Genomic DNA, 25922 nt, shown 5'->3' with positions numbered 1-25922 from the left:
ATGTCCAGACTTGTATTGACACTATTAACGCTGCTTTTTTTTTAGGTTTAATCAAGCTCAAAACACTTTCTTTGACCTCAGATGACAGCAGCACAGTTACATCAAAGCGAAGTGCTTCTTTTTGGCTCTTCCCAGTTCCCGTAGTTGTGTTGGCAGCCCGTTTGTTTTGGCTGTGGTTGTTGTAGCTAGCGTTTGGCATTTGGTGTCAGGTCGAAAACCTGCTTTAAGGTTTGTAATCTACACAGCAATGTCATGTTAGCCATAGTATCACACACTTGTAACATTGATTTGTATTCGTCGCTGTGTTCGTAGCCCATTGCGCTTTATTCATTGTGCGGAGTTGAAAGCGAATGACAGCACTCCGGACTAAGGTCCGGTAGACAGTTGTAACGTTAGCTATTTGCTAACCCAATCAAGCTAATGCTTCATCTTCAACCATAAATCATCTATCGAATAGAGTAAGGCACATTTTATGACCCGAAAAACTTTTTTTACTTTGAATTACGTCAAACTATGTGTGTTTGAATCACTAATTAAATATACAACGAGGATGGCTAAGCTAGATATGTAGCCATTTGGAACAAGGAAGGCTAGCAGCGGCACAGGCCGATTCGATGCTAACGTTGGGTGTTTTCTATTAAACTACGGTGCTGTTAGTAAAATGAAACAACATATTAACATGGAGAAGGCTTGTAGTTTGAACGCGTATACAGCAAGCGGATAAGGACCAGGGAGAAGTGGCTGAACCGGACAGGATAACCCTGTGCTAAGCTAACCGGGTGTGCACAGTAGTAGGGTGGGGCTCTCTTGTTAGCCGGCTGACAATGACTGGCTACATGTAGAGTTTCAGAGTAAATATGTCTCCGAACAGCTAAGATGTTTAACTCCCTCAGCTGCAGAGAAGACAGAAAACACTGTTGGATGGTCATTTTAAGTGCTATGGCGGTGAGGTTGTGTAACAAATGTTAGCTGTCACCATTGCTGCCCAAGGTGGTGCTGAAGCTGAGAGCATCAGCTGTCGGGTACCTAGAAAAATAGTATATCATATTAAACTATACATATAAATAAATTGGATGTGAAATGATTGCTAGCATTTGTGTAGGACCTGGCTCAGGTAAACACTGTAAAACAAAGAAATGCATACAGAGAATGAACGCCATAGAACTTCCTTTTATCATCTAGTTTGACAGTCAGCCATGACGGGAGAAGAACAAAAATAAAAACTATTTTTAAAGTGTTTTTTTAAGGTTAAACTAGGTGGTAGAGTTCGGTGCATGAGCTCGCATTATCCACCGATACCAGCATTTTAGGCATTATTGGAGGCTTTACCTATACTGGGATCGGTGTCGGAAACAATCTAATACTTAAGTCTTAAAAATACGATTTTTTCCCCAATGTATTCTCATTGAAACACGTAGAAAAACAAAAATGTTTTTTGTAAACAGCTGTGGCATCATGTCGGACAAAAGTGAGCTGAAAGCAGAGCTTGAAAGAAAGAAGCAACGCTTGGCACAAATCAGAGAGGAGAAGAAAAGGAAGGAGGAGGAGCGCAAGAAGCAAGCGGTATTTAACATTTTGTAAATGCTTTGCATATTTTCGGATTTTAAATACACAAATGAATATGGAGAGTAAACAGCATCAAAACCATTAATGGCTCAATGTGAGCATTGCAAAAATAATTTTTCGATTAAAATGCTAATGATCTCCCTAAACTTAATTTTTGTGAGTATCGGTAGTCCATATGCTGCAACTAGTCATTGAACATTGTACATAATGTGTATGTTATATGTATTTATACACTTTTTTTATATACCTGCTTCCGTCTATACATAGTAGTCAAATGTTTATGCTTATCTTGTTCAGCTTTGATGTGCTTGGTTTTAGCCTAATGACTATTTCTGTGTATGTACTTTGAGAGCAACAAAAACAAAAAGCCTGAGTTAAATTCTTTGTATGTGCTATGCTCACACATACTTTAAATTAAAGCTGATTCTGATGGCCACTATTTGTATCTGAGTCAAATGCAGATTAGAGCCCAAGACAACTGATTATGTTGACAGACGTACAAAACAGGTTGCAAAGACTCTTACAAAGATGTAGAGTATAGATTATAAAACATTTATAACGATAACTAGTTTGTATTTGTTAAGTTCACTTGTAAATGAAATGCCGATCAGTTGACATTTTTTTATTGCAAAATTAGCTGTGAGATGTATACATCATTTAAAAATCTCTCCAATGACCCATATTGTGTGCATGTTGAGATACAAAAAAAAATATCCTACTTCTGTCATCAAGGATTTCATATTTGTGCCGTTTTATGTTTTATAGCCAATGCATTTTACATTGACTAGCGTCTTCTAGTGCACTTGGCATTTTCTATTCTTGGACATTAGTTAGATATTCTGGCACTAATTGTAATTAATTAATAACGATTAGTCAGTAAATTACTATGCTAAAATATGCACTCAGAGTCTCTCAGAGCTAGAAATCAGAAAACTTACAACAAGTTAAAATTGTGTCCACTTAGTTGTTTGAGATCACAGCAATGCAATGTGGATATTTAGAGATTGCAATAACAATTATGTTTCCAGGCAGACCAATTTAAAGAGGCTGCGCAACACCAAGATGATTCTGACCTGGAGAAAAAAAGACGTGAGGCTGAGGCTCTTCTACAGAGTATGGGCATAACCTCAGAAACTCCTGTTGGTATGTTTTACATAACCTGTCGGATTGTACAAATTTACTTACAAGTTAAGTTTAGATTGTTAGACCACTGACACGTAGCCAACAACAGGGGGCAGAAGAGATCCATTAGAAAATCCTGAAGAGTCTCACAGGATGCAGACAAACCAGAAACAGAAATGAAAAATATCAGAGCTTTTTGTGTATTACTCAAGTAAACATTAAACAGTAACATTAATTTAATAAAGACAAAGTCAGTGTAGTTGTTATTAAAGCTTCTTTGCATGTGTTGATCTTGCAACAGCTTACGTTTGTTATATACAGACTGATGTGCATATTTAACTTGTTTAATGTCAAGGCTTTACACACATCACAGCATGCTAACTAACATGTAGCCATCAGGAAATCTACATTAAGATTAATAAAATTCAGCATGGATGCATTTGTTCTCTGTTGTGAATATCTTTTCACACTGTAACAGATGATTATTGTCTGTCTTGCTATGTAGTCCCTCCTCCCATCTCTCCAACTACCAAATCGGTGGGCACACCAAGTGAAGCAGGGAGCCAAGACTCTGATGGAGCCGTGGGACCCAGGTACGCACACACTCACACACACTCGCACACTCTTCAGCAACAGTTTGTTTGAGTAGCACAACTTCCCCCCCGTTTCTAGTACAGTACATTACAAGTGGGGAAACAATGCCAACATCTCTCTTCATGAAGAATTAATGGCAGTTACTCCACCTGAGGCAAAATGTTTACCTGTTTTTTGCTTTATTGAGTTTTACATGTCTTCTCAAAATGTTTGCTGTGTGCTCTATATTTGCTCAGCTATGCTTGTGCCAGGAAGAAAGTAATTTCAGCGTCCTTGTCACTTAAACTGCAGATGTGTTGTACAGCAAATTAGTTTGGAAGTATTTTGAATATTGCTTAGAAAAATGTCTCTTTTTGTTTTTATAAGCTCTGCATCACTTTCAACTCCAGACAAAGGCTATGAATATATTTAAAGCATGATTACACTGAGCAAAAGCTAAAATCCTTTAGTCAGTGAATAATGAAATGTTCATGCCAACTGAGGGCGTGTTTATTTCATTTGTGTGCCATTGAATTAAGACAATCCTAAATTAACAATAAAACAGCAGGCTGTTGTGATGCCTGGGGGACTTCTTAACCCCTAATTAGAGCCCCTTCCCTGGGCTGAAACTCAAGCTCCCCCAGTGTCCCACCAGGCCCAGGGAGCTGTTCCCCCTACGTGTTGACTCATTTCCCTCACCAGCATGGCCATTTCCTACACACATGGAGGTCATGTTTTCTCCCTGAGGGTTCTCTTTTTCCCTCCCTCTCTGTTTGCACAACACTCAGAGTCTTTGGTGTGACACAGTTCTGGCTGTATCAGCCCCACAGGCTGCACATTACACCCTGTGTCATCTCACTCTAAGAGGCTGTGTGTCCATGCATTTTAAGCAGATACATTCTTTCATCTCTGAGCTTTGTGCAGGCCGATATTAGCTGGAACTGAAAAAGATCCCGTTTTAAGTGTATTTTGATGACATGCAAATGTAAGTGATTTGTGACATAGGATCCGATCAGCATGTTGTGTGCCATAATGCTAACTTTATTTCCTCTCCTCATTTGTGCTGGCTTGTCTCTCTCTCACTAATGCTGCCTTGTTGCTGTGACACTAACCAGGACTCTGCACTGGGACTCTGACCCGTCCACTCTTCAACTTCACTCTGATTCTGAGCTGCGGTACTGGACACTCTCTTCTCTCCTTTCCTGGTCATTTTCCCTTCTCTCAATCTATGGCATGATTACTTTGTCTTCCAAAGTCATTATTCAGTCATTATTATTTAGTTAATGCAGTCCAGGGAAACAGTCAAGTCGTGCATGCAAGAGTGGTCAGGCAGAACCTTTTAATTGATCCACAATGGTTGTTAAACTAATCTGAAGTCTCTGCCATCCCATGAAACACTCATTTACTTACTTTGATTTCACTTGCAAGGAGGTGGAAATTGTTACAGAAACAGATGAGCACAGTGATAACACTTACTCTTTTGTATTTTTTTTTGTGGTGAAAGTGAGCTGTGCAAAGTTTGAGTTGTCCTGTGCTTTTAGGCGTGGAACTCCAAAACTGGGAATGGCCAAAGTCACACAAGTGGACTTTCCTCCACGTGAAACTGTGTCCTACACAAAAGAGACCCAGACACCTGTCATGACTCAGCAAAAAGAAGGTGATTCTCATATATTGTTACATAAGTAAACTATCAAAAAATGGACAAACCTCCTGTGTACATGAACCATTAAAATGTATAGCTTCTTTGCTAACAAACATTTTGCTGCAAGAATGGTACACCACCTATGGAGAGTTCTTCATAACAGGGAAGGCTGTATCCGTGGGTAACGGAAGTGAACGAGTGGAAAAGATTTGATTTGAGATGAAAGTAAAGAAAAAAATGAGGCCCAGGAAACATAAGAAGTCAAAGGAGAGATTAAAGTCAGACAAGCCCTGCTCCTCTGAACCTCACAACTAACTGCTTCGGTATAATTAATGAACAGGATGAGAAAACCAGTGACAGGAAGGAGAAATGCGATTGAGGGGGAAGATATGAAGCACTGCACATATGACTGCTTACTGCCTCTGACGCATGTTGACATGTATGTAATTGCTGCACTGGAGTTTTTATGCGGTTGGCCAAAGAGAATATTCACTACTACCATCATGAGTTTAACACATGCTCCATGAAATATGCAATTGCTTGTTCTTGGTTAATTTATGTAATAACATGGTAATTAATGTGCTCAACTGAAATCCTGATGAGTTTTTTGTTTTGTGTTTTTTTGTTTGTTTTTTGCCAAAGAAATATCAGAACAATCCTACATTACCTCCAACTGCAACTTTAGGAATGAATCTGTCTTTTTAGCCTTTTGCTCAATTTATTTGCATCAGTTAACACATCTTTTTAAGCAGCCTTAAAAGCCTGGTAAGGATTTTAAACATTGTAGGGATTGCTTGTTGTTGTCCCATCAGGTGATGTTCAGTAAATCCGGAGGTGGCATGCAGCATGAGCAAGATAAAATTGTGTGATTTTGTGGAAATCTGAGCAGAACTAGTGAAGGATGAAGAGCATCTCCCTGTTCCTCATCGCTCTTTACTCTGGACTCTACTGGGCATTGTAAAACTGTGTTAAACAACGATGGTTTCTGCCAGCTGTTCAACACTAGGCCCCCTTCCCCTCTCTGCCACTATGTAATCATTTCATCAACTCCTTCGCTTCCCTGTCTTCTCCCTTCACCGAACAGGCACATAACAAAACACACTCAGTGACATTGTGCATTTTCACACCATCACTTCTGGCACTCGATGAGACGGCATCCCCTTCCCAGCTTGCTCCCCTCGGCGCATTTTTGATGTGTGGGGTGGCGTCAGGCATGTTCTCTGATTGAGCGATTTATCATGTTGTCAAAAGGAGGCAACGGCGCAGCACTCTCAAGGTCAGCAGGCGGTGGCATTAGAGGGAGCGACTGCGGTGCCCCGACTGCTGCAAACCGAGGGTTCCCACACTGTGCGCTAGACATGTTGGAGAAAGGAGTTAAAGCGTTTGAACATTACCTGTCCTATTGATCCAAAAAAAGCTGCCTGAACAGTCAAGGAGAACCCATCATCGGGTTATAAGCTGTTGACAGTATTGCGTCATTTTACCACACAAGATGAACTGGACAGTCTTTGAAATCTCTCAGATATCTACTGTATATAACAATTCTGACATTAATTTTCCTTAATCTTTATTTGGGACCGTGGGACAACGTAGATGCATTTTTTTCAATAAGATTGGTGAATTTCTGTGCCGTCGCTGCAATATTCCCAGACTGCACCATTAGGTAATATGCAGCATCAGTATGCACTTCTCAACAAGAGGCTATAATTATGGAGTAAGATATGGTTGGAGGTTGGGGAGTGGTGGTGTGTGTGTGGAGTGGTTGGTCTGGTGCAGTGTTTAAAAAGGCTTGTCAGGCATATGAGTATGTAGAGCAGTTTAGTAAATCTAATATTTAATTGAATCCAATTGTTTTAATCACTGAATTCAGAGGCAGGTCAAAACTTTTTTTTTTATCACAAAAGCCCTCAATGGCCTTCTTGTTTGAAGTGCCACTTGTAATCATGGTCAGCCTTTATACACTTGAAGATTAGTAGTTTTAAACATCTATTGTATCCCTCTGTCATACAGTAGCTAATCATTTTAAATGGAAAATTAGAATAGAATATTTTTTTTGTAAGTATGCGAGTGTATGCGAGTATTTGCACCTTTACAACCTGCTTTTGTTCTCAATCTCATTTAACAATATAATATTTTTGTATATATCTATGACGGACGTTTTTCTTCAGTAGGAGAGTGATGGTTTTGGATTTCTGCTTACCGTCGGCCTGCTTGTGATCTTGAGACATCAGTGTCATTAGAGACGTGTAACCATGTTGAAGACGTTGAAAAGAAAAGACTCCTGTGTTACAGATGACTAAGTCTCGTAAAAGTGTTACAAGATTGACAGAAGTCTGACTGCAGATGTCTTTGTATTTATTTGCCTTGCAGCCTATTTACATTTTTTTTTTTTTATAATTATAGTGCACATATTTGTGAGTATGTGGGTGTATGTATCCATAGTGTTTTGTCTTCTTTTGTTGTTAGCCTTTATACAGGCAGGCAGAGGATATAAAACCCTGCTGCATGTGCTGAAGTCAGACCCTTATTGTGCAGGGACATATAGAAAGTGGAAGACACCTGCAGCGGAGAGCAAATGTTATTTAGTTTTATACTTTGTACATCACTGGCTGCATACTATGTTTGCAATAATATATTGTCTATTGACTAAGAACTGTGATTACCGCCTACCCCTCTTTCCTGTCTTCCTCCCCCTAAAAAGCTTTTATTTCTTAAGTGATACAAAAGCCATAATTGAGCCTGCTTTGAGAGGAGGTGTCAGTGTATGGGACATCGGTGATCCGGGTGAATTCTGTTAAATGCAACCCCCCCCCCCCCACCCCCCACCACCACCACCACCCCCTTCCACCACCCCCTTCCACCACCACCCACCCACCCATCGCTGGGCGCAAATACCCCCCTACAGCAGGGTCACCAGGATCACTAGCTTTTCTCCAAATGGCCATTTTGGCTGGCAGGTGCATTATACCCTTTATTTTCAGATTGTCTATCCGCTCCTAATGCCTGGCAGGTTGATTGCTCTGGCTGCCTCACCAGGGAAAGGGCTGACGAGCACAGCCGAGACTAGTTGAAAGACAGTGATTACTGTTTTCCTTTAAGCCTGATTGAGGCCCTTGAAAGGAAAGATTTTAACCTTCTCCTGTTGGTTGCAGAGTATGGCCGTACATTGAAATGCCTTGTGTCATCAACCCAGTTCTGTAAACTCATCAGTGCACCCAATAACCTTCTTCCCCAAACCTCCATCTAGGAAAGGGGATAAATCACTTCATGGACAAAGTGACAGATGACATTATCATTTAGATTATCCCAGTAGGAAGGAACTTCTGGCATGCGGTGTTGTCTTAGATTAACTATAAGGCTTATACCAAGATAAAGGCTTGAAGAATCTGAATCTGTCTTGAATCTGTTTTGTCCTGCTTTTGCTATTATATTTTACACTGAAAGCATAGGTTATATACAATCACTAAGAGATGTGTTTTGAAAAAGCGTGTTCATCTTCTTTGAGGTAGAACCGGTGTGCAGTTTGCCAGCTGGTCTGGCCTGTATTTTGTCGTACATTCTCTGAGGTTGAATAGGAGTTGCAGGACCTCCTGCTAGGATGGTAATTGCAGAGGCTTGCTGTTCAGTGAGAAGCTTGTCTCGGGGCAGCCAGGCGGAAAACCTCTGTGCCATCTCCATGCCACCTCTGAAGAGCACAAGACAATCCCAGCATCACCATCTGCTTTTGCACCATGCCGTCATCTGGCCAGACCAATGGGACGGGCTTGGGCAGCTGCTCTACACCCTCTGCCCCGCTGCCCTGTGGCCTAGAAGGGGGCAACCTGCTGCAGAGGAAACAGCTACACTGACAGCTAGACTTTCTATTGAATGGCTAGAGTCTCATTAACAGTTGGGAAAAGCTAGGGGTCCCTATGACAACAAGACACCCGCTGCGCTGTGTCCGTTTAACACAAATGACAAACTTCCCTGCTTTAGAGGAGCAGGGTTCTTTTTGAAAGGCAACATTGTGCTGACAAACCAAACAAATGCAAGGCAGAGATACAAAATCAGTCTTTAGCTGGGCCTATTATCTCTGGGTGGAGCTTTTATTGGAAAAATAATGGAGGTGAAAAGATGTGGTGACCAAAAGGATGAAACGTTTGTATGGAGGCACAATCGCTCGTTAAGCGAATTTTGTAACTTTCAATTTGATGTTTACATTTGAAGCTTGGTCAAAAATTTCTTGTGTGGGAATATATTGATTTAGAGAGATGTTTTTTTTTTTCCTAACTCAATGTTTTTTACAGTGTTTAACATAGTTCAATTTCTAAACAACAGAGGAGGAAGAAGAGGAAGAAATTGCTGCACCTCAACCGGTAGTGGAGACTCAGACTGAGAAACCGGACCAGAAAGAGGAGGAGGAGGAAGGTACTTTACTACAACTGACAATACTTAAGTGTACAATACAAACTGAGCCAGGTTTTTCTAGGGATTTTCTATTAATATTGCAGCATACAAAGATATTTTTATTCCTGTAAAGCAGTCCATCAAATGCTTTATCATAATGGAGATGAGCAGCAGGGATCCCTACTACATTTCAGTTTGTTTTTGTTTCTCTGTGTAGCACCCCCCCACGAGCTGACTGAGGAGGAAAAACTCCAGATCCTACACTCTGAAGAGTTTGTGAATTTCTTCGACCACAGCACTCGCATTATTGAGCGGGCTCTATCAGAGCATGTGGACCTTTTTTTTGACTACAGCGGCCGTGACCTGGAGGAGAAGGAGGGGTAATAGTTGGACAACTAAAAAACAAACACGGTAATTGGTTTTTGAAGTGTTTTTATTGATTTTTGTTGCTTTGTTTCCCCCCAGTGAAATTCAGGCCGGAACAAAGCTCTCCCTCAACAGGCAGTTCATGGATGAGCGCTGGTCCAAGCATCGTGTCGTCACCTGCCTGGACTGGTCCCTTCAGGTCTATTTTTTTGTTTGTTTTTTCCTAAAAAAAAAATCAATTTATTGTGTTAGTAATATGGGCATAAGTGTTGCTAATTGGCTGTTGAAACAACTTAGCTTTGCACAGCCATAATGCTTTATGATTACATTGCTTGAGTTTGACAGCATTTACTTTTCGCCACAAGTCCCTCAGGAAAAGTAAGTTATGTCCCACACATTGTCACTCAGTCGGGGGCCATAATGATTTGTTTCCGCTGGTGTCTAAGGTCATTTTATGCATGATTCTGCAATGACTTTTGACAGAGATTGAACACCAACTCTTTGTTCACAGTATTTACCAGCTCAGAGTGATATCCATACCCATGTGATTTGAAATTCTGATTTAACAAACTTTAGATCTCAGATCAAGTATTACAAGCAGCAGAGGTTAATGGTTTGTTTACATCCGGGTAGTGTTTCTGTAGTCATTCTCTGTCTGTGTTTCTAATATGCACTTCAGTGAGTTTTAGATTCTCAATGAGTTTTAGTTTTAATCTGTTTTAGTCCTCTGTTGTTCTTTTCAGCGATCTCAGAAACATAGCTTTTTGTCTAAATTAAGAAGGGAATTAAAAATCCAATTTACCAAAGTGCTTAAGGGGGGTAGGGCTAATTAAACAAGCCATAAATCTTGAGGAAAGGTTACTCATTCTTTAAGGCATTCAGCAGCACCACACAGGGCAGGCGAGGCTTTTCCACATGGAGCCAAGCCTGGGGGGCATGTCTGCTTCCCCTCCGACATTCATTTGGGCTGAATTTCGTTTTTCTTTTTTTTCACCAGTATCCTGAACTCCTGGTTGCCTCATACAACAACAACCAGGACGCTCCTCACGAGCCAGACGGCGTGGCCTTAGTATGGAACATGAAGTACAAGAAGGCCACACCGGAGTACATCTTCCACTGTCAGGTACCCGACGCCTTTCTGCTTCTTTCCTCCACCCCCTCCCCACGTCCTCCCCACGTCCTAACGGGTGGCTACTTCCATGACAAGCGTGGAACACCGCCAACCAACCCCTGTTTGCTCCCCCGTCTATCCTCCTCCCCGCCTTCATCCACATTGTGAGTTCACCATACTGGCATCCACCTCCACCACATCTTTCCGCAAACACATGTTCGTGAGGCGCCTGAGAAGACCTGTGGTGCAGGATTTGAATGGAATCCAAGCGCTGCAGCAGGATTAAGTGTGTGGGGCAGGGCTTGTTATCATGTGAATCCAAACAAGGGCCCTGTGTTCAGACAAGCTAGCAGGGAGAGCAGCACAGCTCTTCTGCTCTGCCCAGCCTTATTATAATGCCTGCCCTGAGGCTCCTTCACCAAGACAAGTTGAGTAGAAACACATGCTGTTGCCGACAGAGCGGATGTAGATGCAGGCGTATTGCTCAGATGAATAAAACTGAACAGAAGTGAGATCACAGTTTTCTCCGTGCCTCAAAGTTGGCTCATAATGAGATATTCCTGAACCATGTGTCACAATTTTTGTCCAGAAAAGTCCCTTTAGAAAAAATATTGAGCTACGATTGTGATAGGTGAAGCGATGAATGAATACATTTCTCCATTTTTTGCATCTTTAGTATTACTCTCTGCTGCCAAGTTATTAGGTTATCTTGCTAAAACTGTCTCGCATGAAGGTTATAACATTTAGTTTTTATAACAGTCCTAGAGAGTTTGTGTCTACACAAATAAATTCGGTGGACAAAATAATAGAATCATCTGTCAGCAAATACAGTTGAGCAGCACCACAAACTACATCCTTGTCCAAAATGATCAAACAGTTAAATCAACACCTATCTTGGGCCTGCATTCCTGCTCTTTTTGATTGGACATATTGTTTTTTCTAATGACCTGTTGCCGAGCTGTCTCTCTAGAAACAGGTTCTTTTTCATCACTAGAGAAGCTAAACATTGCCTAACCCTTTCTCCATTTTAACCTCTTTCTGACAGTCTGCGGTTCTGTCGGCTGCGTTTGCCAAGTTCCACCCCAACCTTGTGGTGGGGGGCACATACTCAGGGCAGATTGTACTATGGGACAACAGGAGCAACAGGAGGACCCCGGTGCAGAGGACTCCGCTGTCAGCAGCAGCACACACGGTACACTAAACAACCAACACAGTGGGCTTATACTTTATTCTAACACAGCAAAAGAGTAAACATGTCTCCCTCATTCTCTTTGCAGCACCCAGTGTACTGTGTGAATGTAGTTGGCACCCAGAATGCTCACAACCTGATTAGCATATCCACTGATGGCAAGATTTGCTCCTGGAGTCTGGACATGCTCTCTCAGCCACAGGTAATGTGTGTATGTAAGTGTGTGGGTGTGGGTGGGTGGGCGAGGTGTGGTGGGTGGGTGGGTGGGCGGGTGAGGGGGGGTTGGGCTGGTCTGGGTGTTCTCCTATGGGTTGTCAGAGGAATTTTTCTAAATTACATAAACAATTCAGGGTTAAATATGTAACCATAAAATTGTGAATTGCCATATTAATAATACCTTGCATTTTAAAGCTATTAGCTTTTTGAGTTTTTACATTTTTATGTACTTTCTGTCTCTTTAGTCTCACATTCTACACACTTCCTGTCCCTCCCTTTCATACTAAATGGCAAACATTTTGGCCAGACCCCTTCTTTTTAGCATTCCAGTTTGGCATTTCCCCTGACTTTTTTTCTGCAACTCATTTTTCACTTTCAAGGAAATTAACTTTGCTAGCTGTGTCATTTCATCGGTGCTGCCAAGACCTCAATGTCAGACTTCCATTTTTTATAAAGTGCTAGTTGAATTTAGATTATATATTAATAAGCTGTCAAGTGATTTTTATAGGTTGTGCTTGGCAGAGTGTGTGTTAACATAAAGCCTGAGCAGGGAGCTTGTTAAAGATGTTGTTCCATGTTGCCTCCCCTCCACAGGACAGCATGGAGCTGGTGTTCAAGCAGTCCAAAGCTGTAGCTGTCACCTCCATGTCTTTCCCTCTTGGAGATGTCAACAATTTCGTGGTGGGCAGTGAGGACGGCTCTGTCTACATGTCGTGTCGTCATGGAAGGTGTGTTCATAAGCAAACCGCGGCCCCCTGGCGTCCTTCCCGAACACCGCCAGGAAACTAAGGCGTCTTGTTAGGCCCACGTCGGACCGAGTGTCAAATAAATATAGCCCACTCACTTCCCAGTGCAACGCAAATCCAACACTTGATCTCCTGCTCTTTGAGGTTTCACTCCTGCCCAGTCATCCTGTTTTTCTTTTCCGCCTGTCAGTTGTGTTTGTAAAGGTCGCTCAACATAAACAGGGCACACATGCAGAGGAAACAAATCATTTTTTCCGTCTTTTTTTTCTCTTCTCAGTATGGTTCTCTGGGTGAGAGTTTGTTTGCAGTCAGTCTTCTCGGGGAGAATTAAAACTGCAGTTCATCCCACAATGTTCTCATTTAAGACACTCTTTGTGGTTGGTCCTCTGGTGAAGAAGCAAAGAAATGTGGCTTAAATCAGAGCTGCCACTGAGTAGCGTGTTAGCCTCACAGTAACTGTCCTGCAGTATGCCCAGAGTCCACAGAGAGGGGATAGCTGCTAAGTTTTGCACAGCAGAATCACCTTTGTAATTGGGGGAATAATTTTCCACCTCATTTACAATGGTATGATACTCTCATTGCAGTTAATAATGCATAAGCATCACTCATGCTGAGTATTTACCTCTCTACGTTAATTATCAGGGCCTCAGTTGATGAACAGCTCTGCAACATGTGGTTGAGGGATAGCAGGACACATTTGCCACCCTGCTGGAAATAACAAAATATAAGTAAATGATTAATGTGAATACGTCTGTCAGAGGTATCTGTGCCTTCTTGCATGCTTAATGTAATGCCCAAATTAATTAAGCACAGGAGTATTAACTGTTTGGATTTTCTTTGTTCCCTTTGTACATAAATCTATATTCAAACTGCTGCTTTTGAAAAATCAAATTTTGCATGCTCACTTGAATCTGTCAGGACATTTACACTCACTCCTTACTTCATCTTCTGTGTGCTCCACAGCAAAGCAGGCATCAGTGAGATGTTTGAGGGCCACCATGGGCCCATCACAGGGATTCACTGCCACACAGCTGCAGGGCCTCTGGACTTCTCCCACCTGTTTGTTACCTCCTCTTTTGACTGGACTGTCAAGCTGTGGAGCACCAAGGTTAGAGCTAGATATAGAAAACCTCTTATTATATATTATGATTATTTGGTTTGACTAAAACCCATCTGTGTGTAAGAAATATTTTCCACCCTCTGTGTGTTTTGTGTCTTACTAGGTTTCATATAATCCATCTTTTGTTCATTTTCAACTGCAGTATAGTTCAGTGTGGTTCAGATTTTACACCTTGCTTATCCAAAATAACTCATTTTTTCCCTCTAATTTAACAAGCATAAGAGTATAACAGCATAACAGGCGACAGAAAGTACATCCCAGCTATCGGGACAATCTGGGCCTTTCGTCACATTTAAGACTTCAGCCACATTGTCCAATCCTTTATCATCCGTTCCTAATATGGCTATGCATCAGACTTGCGCTGCTTTTTCTGCACAGCCTGCTGTTAGTGCAGAGGCTGCTGCCTGCACTCCATTTGAACAGGTGTACGTGCCCTTACTGCTATGGAGCATAGCCAATAATAACATGCTAATGTTTATCAGGTACTGTTTACCATCTTAATTTAGCTATTGAAATGGCTGTCAAAACAAACTACAGCTGATAAGAATGGCATTAGTTTTGCAGGTATTTGATCATAAAGCAAAAATATTTTACAGATTCTGACCTGATGTTGGCACAAAATGAAAAGTTTACAATTTGTCTAGTGTGGAAGTTTTGTGCCAATCCATCAAATATTTGTCAAGATATAATGCATTGAAGTTGTTTTGTGATCTTATTCTATTGAGAATGTGCCAGATGAATTAAAGGCATTTAAAAATAATGTTCTTAAAGATGAGTGCCTTGGGTTCTTCCTGGATGTCTGCTTGGATTTGTTCATGCCCCCTACCAAACAGCACCATCTTTTGTTCACTAACACTAATTCCAAGAAGCTCTCCAATCTCTTCCGTTCTTCATTATTTGTCACAATACTTTGACTCTGGACCAAATTTGTGCAGCCATCCCTTGAGCCTCATCGCTAGCATAGCTAAATAATTAGGCAACTTGAAAAAGTTTAAAAATGTCACAACCTGAAAACATAATCAAATATAGTACTCACTAATTATATTTGAGCTTATCTATATATCATATGGTGATATCTCTGTATAAATAAATGGACACCCATACAGCAAAAATCTAAACTCTAAAGTTATATTTTGCAGAACAACAAACCGCTTTACTCATTTGAAGATAACTCGGATTACGTGTATGACGTCATGTGGTCTCCCACTCACCCTGCTCTGTTTGCTTGTGTGGACGGAGTTGGCCATCTTGACCTGTGGAACCTCAACAACGACACAGAGGTATTACATTCTTACTGACGGCATACACATATTTCACCACATTTATTTTTAGTTTCCCTTAACATCTTAAGAGGAGACGTTTTTTTTGTAGGAGAGCCACACTCAGAGCATGTTTCCACTCTTCTACTTGGTGTTTTATGGCATTGTTGTTTTAGGTTCCTACCGCCAGCGTTACTGTGGAGGGTAACCCGGCGCTTAACAGGGTCAGATGGGCTCATTCTGGCAGAGAAATCGCTGTGGGAGACTCTGATGGGCGAGTTCTTGTGTATGATGTTGGAGAGGTGAGCAGGCATGATTCTACTTTTTTTTTACCAACACATGTCTCTTGAGTGCTCTTTATTTTTTTTTGTCATAATCACTTGTATGTAGTTGCAGACATGATTCAGCCTCTTACCTGCTATAATTTGTCCTGTCGTGATTAGTGACTAATTGCACAGCGTCAAGTGGCTTTAACTCAAAATGATTCTTTATGGCTCGAGTATGTAATAGATCCATTGTCTATAAATAAGCGTACATGTGATCTTGTACCACCCCATCCCAGCAAACTGCGGTTCCACGAAACGACGAGTGGACCCGTTTTGTTCGCACGCTGGCAGAGATCAACGAGAACAGAGATGATGCAGAGGAGCTGGCAGCTCCGCGCCTGGCTGCCTGATCCATTCACCATGGAGGCGATGTTTAAGGGACCAGTGGTGCGCTTGTTAATATCAGCCCTGATTTTGATGGAAGGAAAAAATGTGATGACATGACCAATAGAAAAAGATGAAGTTATGATCAGAAAGAAGTATGGACACCTTTTGATTTCTTACACCTTCTTATTTGGACAACTCTGCCTTCTCAGATAGCTGGACCATCACCAGTCTTTCTTGGATTAACACAAGCGACAAGGCTATCAACCACAGACACTAACATGAAGCCATATTCACGAAACTCAAACCAATCGTCCTTTATTCAACCAGATGCCTTAAACTTTTATTTTAATTTTTGATTGTAAAATCTACCTGTCTTCATTTAGGGCACGTTAACATGAGGCTCAATTTTTTTTTAGTTTTTTTAACTAAATTGGTAACACTCATAGCTGAGCTCCATTTCCACCAACGTGTAGTAGAGCAATCACATCTTTACACACCTAGGAATGTAAACTTATAACTGTAGAACCATGTTGTCATCTCCATTCCTTTGAGACTTGATAACCTAAATATTCACTAAAATACTAATGTCCAAAAATCCAGATGTCTTTCCACTTTCTGTATTGTAATACTGCACATTTTCCCTTAATCAATGAAGCTGGTTAGACTAGAGATAGTTGGAATATCCTCAATGCCTAAGAAGATGATCATGTATGCTGTAACTGCTCAGTGATATATGTTGACAGGATCTGAACAGAGATCATTTGTTTCCTGAAGGATCTCAAAGCTTTGTGTCAAAACGGAGAATGTACTTTTCACACAGTAGAAACAGTCTGAATGATTTATTTCAATAAAATACAATAAATACATTTAAATTATTTCCAGAGTACCGGGTCATGATTTCAAAATACACACTTTTGAAAACATCTGTACATCCTTGTGTCTCTTAAGTTTAACTGACGCAGGCACACCAAAGCCATTGCACACCAGAAAACGCAGTTACAATTCTTCGTCATGCCATAATGTCCTTCTGGAGAAGTACAATAACGTTTTGCAAGCTATGCAAAGAAAATGCAATAAAGCCATACTCATGCAGCATTCAAAATAAGACAACCGTTCAAATGTATTTAATTGAAACGTGGCTCAATCAAACCATTTTGGAGGAAACATAATGACTGGACGAGAATGCAGCCCTCGCAGGCACGATGAGTGACGCTTTATGAAGCCTGTGACTCCGTTTTGGGCACCGCTGGTTTGACTGTCCCCTCTCCAGAAGGCTTGAACTTGGGCAGATGTAGACCAAACTTTCTCTCCACGCCAGCAAAGGTTGCAGCAGCCAGATGGTAGCCGCCTACGTGGTCTGCAGTCACGGAGGGAAGGTCCGTCAGGGGTTTCGGAGTGGGCTCAGAGCCGGCAGGGCGACTGAGGAGAGCGTCAGATTAGGTTAAGATGCATTTCTTGACATTGACAGAGATACTTACTTGTGCAAACCATGTTCAAGTACTTACTGTCCTCCAAAGTCCAAGTAGAACCATCTCTGTAACAGTTCATATGTCACCAGGGTTACACCAAACTGCGGTGAAGATCTAAAGACGCGAGCTAATGGAAGATAGTTTGAAAATTACAATGTAGGATTTAATATTCTTACGATGCCTTCTCGACAATTACAGCCACCACAGCAAGCCTTGTAACCCAGTCATGAAACCACTTAATGGACTGTGTGTGTATATGTGTGCATTTACCTCCTGTACCCTTCCAAAACGCCCTGAAACCTTCCTCCCTGAGGATCTTCATGAAGCAGTCAATGACTCCGCTGTATGTCGTCTGGCCTGCTCTGGCCGACACCTGGAGCCTGGTCTTGATGACATCAGCAGGGGTCACCAGCGAAGCCGCTGGTACACCTTAGGAAACATTTCACAACAGACATAATGAAGTGCTTTCACTATGCACACATGGGTGCCACATCCTGACATCCCTTCTGCAGCATCATGCAGAGATTGAAATGGGTATATATAATATAGCTGTATAGTGTGATATGACAAAAGCACTGTATACAGTGAGAGAAAAAAGTATTTGATCCCCTGCTGATTTTTTACGTTTGCCCACTGACAAAGAAATTATCAGTCTATAATTTTAATGGTAGATTTATTTGAACAGTGAGAGACAGAATAACAAGAAAATCCAGAAAAATGCATGTCAAAAATGTTATAAAATGATTTGCATTTTAATGAGGGAAATAAGTATTTGACCCCCTCTCAATTAGAAAGATTTCTGGCTCCCAGGTGTCTTCTATACAGGTAACGAGCTGAGATTAGGAGCCCACTCTTAAAGGGAGTGCTCCTAATCTCAGTTCGTTACCTGTATAACTGTCCACAGAAGCAATCACTCATATTCCAAACTCGCCACCATGGACAACTCTCCAAGGATGTCAGGGACAAGATTGTAGACCTGCACAAGTCTGAAATGGGCTACAAGACCATTGCCAAGCAGCTTGGTGAGAAGGTGACAACAGTTGGTGTGATTATTCGCAAATGGAAGAAACAAAAGAACTGTCAATCTCCCTCGGCCTGGGGCTCCATGGAAGATCTAACCTCGGGGAGTTGCAATAATCATGAGAACAGTTAAGAATCAGCCCAGAACTACACGGGAGGATCTTGTCAATGATCTTCAAGAAAACAAGTGGTAACCCACTACGCCGTGAAGGACTGAAATCCTGCAGCGCCCACAAGGTCCCCCTGATCAAGAAAGCACACATACATGCATCCATGCCAAAATGGAGCTCTTTGGCATCAACTTAATTCGCTGTGTTTGGAGGAGGAGGAATGCTGCCTATGACCCCAAGAACACCGTCAAACTTGGAGGTGGAAACGATACATTTTGGGGGTATTTTTCTGCTAAGGGGACAGGACAACTTCACCGCATCAAAGGGACAATGGATGGGGCCATGTACCGTCAAATCTTGGGTGAGAACCTCCTTCCCTCAGCCAGGGCATTAAAATGGGTTGTGGATGGGTATTCCAACATGACACTGACCCAAAACACACGGCCAAGGCAACAGAGGAGTGGCTCAAGAAGAAACCCATTAAGGTCTTGTTAAGTGGCCTTGCCAGTCTCCAGACATTAATCCCATAGAAAATCTGTGGAGCGAGCTGAAGGTTTGAGTTGCCAAATGTCAGCCTCAAAACCTTAAAGACTTGGAGAAGATCTGCAAGAGGAGTGGGACAAAATCCCTCCTGAGATGTGTGCAAACCTGGTGGCTAATTACAAGAAGCGTCTGACCTCTGTGATTGCCGACAAGGCTTTTGCCACCAAGTACTAAATCATGTTTTGCAGAGGGGTCAAATACATGTTTCCCTCATAAAATGCAAATCAATTTATAACATTTTTGTCATGTGTTTTGCTGGATTTTTTTATGTTATTCTGGCTCTCACTGTTCAAATAAATCTACCATTAAAATTATGGACTGACCATTTCTTTGTCAGTACAAAGTCAGCAGGGGATCAAACACTTTTTTTCCTCACTGTATACTGTATACAGCCAGGGTACAGTAAGATTCAACGGATGGAGAAAGCCCAAATGAGAGAAAAACAAAATGCATTTTTTGGAGCAGAAAATGTGACACTTCCCACGATTAATCTCGGATGTTCAGACGCTGAGCTTTCCAGATGTTTGTTACCTGCAATAGCTCCAGCAGTGAGCAGCTGTAGTGCCCCCAGCCTTCCGTCCTCGTCTGCCAGTTTCTCCTTGGTGTGGGCATAAACAGGAAAGTAGATGGCGGAGAAGGGGATGTCACGCAGGAAGCATGCTTTGGCTCCCTAACAGAAAAAAAAGATATGTTTGAAATATATATATGCCATGAACCACAGTCAGTCACAGGCAGAGGCAGTGGTTGAGGAGGTTTGTCTTTAGGATTAAGTTGTCTGGGAGCTGTCTTATTCAACCTACAGGGGGCTTAACTGTTGATGATGGAGCCAAAGAGCCCCAGGCAAAGCTGCAGTGCTGGGCCTCTAGAGAGATCCATCACACACACACACACACACACAAACACACAACACACACACACACACAACACACACACACACACACCACACACACACACACACACACACACACACACACCACACACACACACACACAGAGCACTGCCATGGGCCCCAGTGTGCTAGGTTCTTCTGCCAAAAGGAAGTCAGCTTTTTTACTTTTTAACAAGCCACACACTGTCTGCTACTCATTAAAATATGGAGTATGAACACATGACTGGAGCTGTAAGTAAACCCACAAGGATCTGGAAAAGGAGCAGTAGCAAAGCCTAATTCCTCACTAATTTGCTGTTGGTTGTTGGCCACAGCTCTTTTTTGCATGTTTAACGCTGTTTTGGAAAATTGCAAACAGTCAGCAAAAAGACTGTTTGATTCTGACCTCCATTATGTCTATGTACGTACACATATTCAAATACAGTATTATTTTATTTGTGCATCATTTCAGGAAAAAAACTAGAAAAAACATCAAATCAAAATCAATTGTTGTACAAAAGTACTGTGTTGTACTTTTATGTTACTTTACACTTTTATTTAAAGGTGCTCTAAGCGATGTTGGGTGACGTTATTTCTTGTTGATATTCAAAGTATTTATACTTCCCACCCCCACCCCCAAATCCTTCTTGTTGGTTATTGGCTGGAATGCTGGAACACCGTTTGTGTATGCTTCGTGGTGCAGGTGGGCACACTTTGTTTTTGTTGCCGTTTGTAGAGCCTAGGCGGTCTACAGAGACTATGATTTTTTACCATATGTTCTGGGGACACGCAGCTCGCGGATAGTGAGGAGATGTTTGCTGTATTTGACAACAAATATTGTATCTTAAAGCGTGCGTGACATTGCTTAGAGCACCTTTAACCCCATGTAAGAGAGAAATTTCACCACTATATTTAGTGTATTTGACCGCTACAGTGATTTGTTTTGCAGTTTAATATTTTTTCCCATCACACAAAATATGGTTATCTTCGAAAAATAAGCATTATTAAAATACCCCGGGCACCCATATATAGAGGTTTACTCCCATACGTTAGAATCTGACCTTCGGCCCCTTGCTGCATGTCATTCTCTCTCTCGCTCCCCTTTCATGTCTAAGCTGTCCTGTCTAAATGAAGGCCTACAACGCCCAAAAAGTAATCTTTAAAAAAACAACAACACTATAGCTAAAAGTAACTCCTTAACTTATTACCACATGAAAATGCTTTTTAAAGTATATGCGCCATTAATAATAATCCAGTAGAAGCAGTTGTAGTTATAATAGCAAAAAGAGTATTTATTTTTGTGTTATATTATAACTGCTAAAAGATAATTTTTGGGGCATTTTAGGCTTTTACTTGTACATGACAGCTGAAGACATTAAGAGGGAGCGAGAGGGGGAACACCATGCAGCGTAGGGCCGGAGGTCAGATTCGAACCCGCGGCCGCTGCTTTGTGGAGTACAACTCTATATAAGGGCTCTACAAGGTAGCTCACCTTGTGAGCTACCTTGTGAGCAGGAGTAAAAAAATAAAAATAAAATAAAGAGTGCTTTTACTTACGTACATTGTCCTGATAATACTTCTATACTTTTAAGGTGTGTTTGAGGTGTTTTTTTGCATGGAGGAACTTTACTTGAGATAAAGTGCCATTACACTGTGGTATTGCAAGTCTTACTTAAAAGTAGAGCTCACATGTTTTGTTTATTAATCACAAACAAATTAGTCTATTTGGAATTGTAATTCAAAGTAATTCCACCTTAATTGTGAGGATTTGCTGTTCTTTGTCTATTGTGAAAGTAAATGTAATGTCTTTTTGGACAGTTGATTGGACCAAACAAAATATCTGAAGACGTCACCTTAGGCTTTAGGTAAATTGTGATTGTGCATTTTTACCTTTTCTGAAAATGTCTTCCACCAAACTTTTTCAATAGTTACTATAAAAAGAGGTGAACAATAGATAAACTGTTTATGTTTTTTTAGTATGGTGTCTCAGGAACATAAGAGCACCTTTCACTGCCCTTGTATGACAGTGAAGAGCGGTTGATGTTGCAGATGTAATGGTGCTAGAGAGGTGCTGACCTACCTTGTAGAGGCCAAAGAAACCCAGGTCTCTCACAACACTCAGGGCTTTGACCCTGGGGCCTGTGGTGATCTCTCCAGCCACCTGCAGACGGATCTTAACAATCTCCAGAGGATTGGTGAAAATCACCTGGGAAGCTCCAGCCTGCAGGATGCAACAGGACAAAGAAACCGCTGATGAGGTTTTTTTTATGCAGATTTAGGTTTCTAAGATTGAGTGAGGGTACACATCTGAGGGGTTAACTTTGGGTGAACATGTAATGATGTGTAAGCATTTCTCCCTAGTAGTCGTTTTCTAATTATCTCAGTAAACTTCAGCACAAACGCCCCCCCTCCCCGATCTGATTTCATATAGTAAGAGAGTGGCCTTGACAGGAGGAGGAAAAAGAAGGCATTGATAGAGGAACAACGGAGGTCAGAGTAGAGCAGGCTTAGGGTGAGGAGAAGCCCCGGCTCATGGTTGGGAGGCTCTGACCCTGGCACCAGCCCTCTGCCCCCTTGCCTCCCCTGAGGCACCTCCTGTGGCAGGGTGAGCGGCCCAGCCTGGCCTCGCCCCGCACACTTCCCCAATTCACCCCCATTCCCAGGGGAGAGCGCTGAATCACCCGGACGGCTCAGGGTCCGGGCACGCAATGCCCTAAAGGCACGGCACCCTCTGACTCTGGCACATTTATCACCCTCCCCAAATCTAATCAGGCCCCAGGATGGCTGCTGGTGACATTCAGGGCAAGGGTCTTATCTGTAAACATCCGAGCAAAGGTCTAAAAAAAGCTCTAGCACATTTAGTCATTTTCAAAGTGGAGGGGGAATATCCGCTGCTCTGAAGATTGATGCATTGGTCCCGTCTCTTTTATCTTCTCCATTTCTCTCCTCTGATGGGAGCACTAATTTAACAAGCTGTCAGATTAACCAGACTTTTAACTTTTATCAAATAACATGAGGATATCATCCAATTCATATACACAAATAAATCTACATGCAGGTCATAGAGGGGATGTATCCTGATCAGTTAATATTCCGTGTTGGAAACACCATCCTAGTTGTCCTGTGTGGGGACCTGCACTGTGACCACGCCTCAGGTATGTCCCGTGTTGTCAAACTCAATCACACTGAGATAGACCCAGCTTCATTCAGGACCCTTCAGGGCCTCTTCCTACAATTACACCCTGACAGGGGTCACAACCCCGCAGACCCCGCTCCTCTGTGAGCAACCTGCGGGCTCTGCTGCGAAGCCGGCCTGTTTCACTTCACCACAGCCAATGGAGAGGCAGAGTGAAGGAATTACATCTTTAATCTAGTGCTGCACTCAAAGGATGTTAGTACATTGCAATTTGGCCAAGAGTTCTTTTTAAAAATCCAATTCAGGGGATTAAGGGATGAACGTTAACTATTAGCCATGTAGGATGCCAAAAACAGTGACATAAGAAGCTAAATAAACTAAATAAATAAGTGATTACTGATGGATTTCTTTTTTTTAATGTGAAGCAAAAATATATATATTTGTTTAATTACCACAAAAATAATCTGGTAAAATGGGTTTTTCAATGAAATGCAAAAAATGAGTTCAGTTCACTTGACCTGGTATGATGTTAGGGTGAAAACATACAAAACTTAAGTGAGTATTTTGTGTATATAGTAAGTGTAACTAAGTACATCTACTCAATTTCTCAATGTGCGTTATTTGAGCATTTCCAATTCAAACTACGTTATTACTTTACTCCAATATGATTCAGAAGAAAAAAAACTATACTTCAGTATACTTATCTTACAGCTTCAGTTTTTAGTTACATACAAAACATACAAAGATCTTATAAATCATGATGAATATTGTTACAGATTAAACTACTCAGTACATGAAATAGTGGAAACCTCGACCAACTACATAATTAAATTACACTTACAAATGAATGTATCAGAAATAATTATCCAATAACATAATATATAGTACTATAACACTCACAGGGGGCTTTTTCTATTTTATGAGTACTTTTACTGTTGATACTTTAAATACATTTAGCTAATAATACTTGAACTTAAGTGACATTATCATTGTAGTATTGCTACATTTACGTCAGTCATTTCTATTAAAATGTAGGAGCTAAATTAGTAGTAGCACTAAACTTGAACAATATCACATTAAAAGACTAAAGAGTAAAATAAAAGAAATAAAGAATAATTTCCACATTAATTACTTTAAATCATGGATATTTTTCAAAAGTTGTAGGTCTTTTTACTTGGCTTTGAGTTCATCTACAGACTGAATTTAAAAAGATCACTAAAGTAATGCTTACACATCCACCAGCGAGAATCTCTGCAGGCAGAGGGATGGTATTATCTTGTGTAGTGAACTTGTCTCTGATAAAATCATTCATCTGGAAAAAAAAGAGGGAAGACAGAAGAAGAAGACATCAAAAAAAAAAGGGCAGATGAGACACAATCCCAATCTTGATAGCAGGGCATTAATGTTTACTTGTGGTTGCAGTCACATCTTGATTGCGAAGTGTGTGTTTCTTCTGTGCTCTATGCATGTTTTTTTTATTCACAGTGAATCATTTGGAGCAACTTTCTGAACACTCTGAGCTACACAGTGGATTGACTTGCCGTGAGTTTGATAGCTTTTTCCGGGGCAACGCCGATGAGCTGCGGGAGCAGACCTGCAAAATATTATTCATAGATACCATTAGAATACCTGACAGAGAGAGAGAGAGACAAAGCCCAACTCCAAATGAATGCACATGTTTTATCTTTGCTGACTGAATACATCCACTGACAGCTAGAACAACAGCAGGGTTCTTGTGTGCGTAAAACAAACCCATAAATATTTACAGATGTGGCTGATACATTTGATGCACAACACAAAAGGTCCCATTGAAAATGAACAAAAGTCCAAAAATATGACACTACTGGTGTGTATGGGATCAGCATTGTTGAGGCCTGATCCCACTGTTAGTGGAGAACAGAGAGAGCTGTGTGGTCACGGACAAGATCGGGGGGATTGGGGGGGGTGCTACGGTGGCGATAACCGCCATACTGTTTCACCGTCTGTCCTTCATCAGGCCAGATAAACTTCTGAAGGAGCTGCTGAGTGACTGCTGCTGGTATGCCGCCAGAAAACAGCCGAGCGTGTCTGTCTCTGAGTCAATCACCCTCTTATCATGTGCAAGTAAGGAGGAAGGAAGGCAGAGGGAAGCAGATCAGAGCAACAAAGAGCTGCAGTGGTTGAGGTAGCAGTAGATGGCAGTCTTGACTTCCTTCATATGAGCAGACCGAGGGTAGAAGTGTTGTATATCACTAAGCCTTCAGCACCATTATCACTCTCCCGGGCAGAGGCAAATCAGACACTGCAACTACATGAATTCTGCTGGTCATTTTCCTCAGGGAGCTCTCCCAGGTATTGAGATAATGAAAACGCGACCCCTGGGTGTTGCTTTATTCACTGCTGAACAGAGAGGGCAAAGGTTTCTGGTATCAATTAGCAAACCATGCTGCTGATATTAGCACACTGACAACTCCTAATGCCTTCCTATCTGATGGTTTGTTTTGCACGAGAGCCATATGCTGGCCTGCACACAGATTTCCTTTTAAGCACTATAAAATCTGTAAAGGATTACCTCTGTAGAATCCGAAGAAGCCCTCGTAACGGAGCACTTTTTTTGCACAGTCAAAGCTGTTCTTGTACATCAGTTCTCCTACAAAGGAGCCTGTGGAGCGTTGGTTCTGCATGCGCGTCTTCACCAGATCAATGGGGTACACAGCCGTAGCACCGGTTGCTAAAAGACACACATATTTGTCACTGGTTAAAATCTTTGTTTTCTAGAAACTCTCATTTCTGAGCCCACTGACCACATGTCACAAATGATGTTAATTCAAATTTGTATAGTTTACTT

General features: G+C 41.6%; 2 protein-coding genes across 5 annotated transcripts in view; one reads left to right on the top strand and one right to left on the bottom strand.

Annotated features, from left to right (window-relative positions):
• The first annotated feature begins 105 nt into the window (after positions 1-105).
• Positions 106-16824, top strand: LOC116697613 (cytoplasmic dynein 1 intermediate chain 2). 4 transcript variants are annotated; one of them, XM_032528944.1, is made up of 17 exons: positions 106-228; positions 1446-1563; positions 2595-2709; positions 3194-3281; positions 4377-4436; positions 4803-4918; positions 9221-9310; positions 9507-9669; positions 9755-9854; positions 10653-10778; positions 11812-11958; positions 12044-12157; positions 12766-12899; positions 13881-14025; positions 15177-15317; positions 15473-15598; positions 15859-16824. In XM_032528944.1, the coding sequence occupies exons 2-17, from the start codon at positions 1456-1458 to the stop codon at positions 15970-15972; spliced, it is 1887 nt and encodes a 628-aa protein (XP_032384835.1). In that variant the 5' UTR covers positions 106-228; positions 1446-1455; the 3' UTR covers positions 15973-16824. The 4 variants fall into 4 exon arrangements, with proteins under 4 accessions (XP_032384835.1, XP_032384834.1, XP_032384833.1 ...); XM_032528943.1 differs by having other exon boundaries at positions 4377-4466; positions 9221-9305; positions 9505-9669; XM_032528942.1 differs by having other exon boundaries at positions 4377-4466.
• LOC116697611 (calcium-binding mitochondrial carrier protein Aralar1) overlaps positions 16774-25922 on the bottom strand; it is a 24003-nt gene continuing 14854 nt past the window's right edge. The window contains exons 11-18 of the mRNA XM_032528940.1: positions 25647-25805; positions 24637-24689; positions 24327-24407; positions 22040-22180; positions 19623-19761; positions 17689-17847; positions 17455-17545; positions 16774-17368 (exon numbers count right to left, since the gene is read on the bottom strand). Coding sequence (XP_032384831.1) covers positions 17164-17368; positions 17455-17545; positions 17689-17847; positions 19623-19761; positions 22040-22180; positions 24327-24407; positions 24637-24689; positions 25647-25805 — 1028 coding nt within the window. The 3' untranslated portion in view covers positions 16774-17163. The remainder of the gene's footprint in view (positions 17369-17454; positions 17546-17688; positions 17848-19622; positions 19762-22039; positions 22181-24326; positions 24408-24636; positions 24690-25646; positions 25806-25922) is intronic.

Source organism: Etheostoma spectabile, chromosome 11, assembly GCF_008692095.1.
Source record: "Etheostoma spectabile isolate EspeVRDwgs_2016 chromosome 11, UIUC_Espe_1.0, whole genome shotgun sequence".
NCBI lineage: Eukaryota > Metazoa > Chordata > Actinopteri > Perciformes > Percidae > Etheostoma > Etheostoma spectabile.
This window is presented reverse-complemented; position numbering and strand designations above follow the sequence as displayed.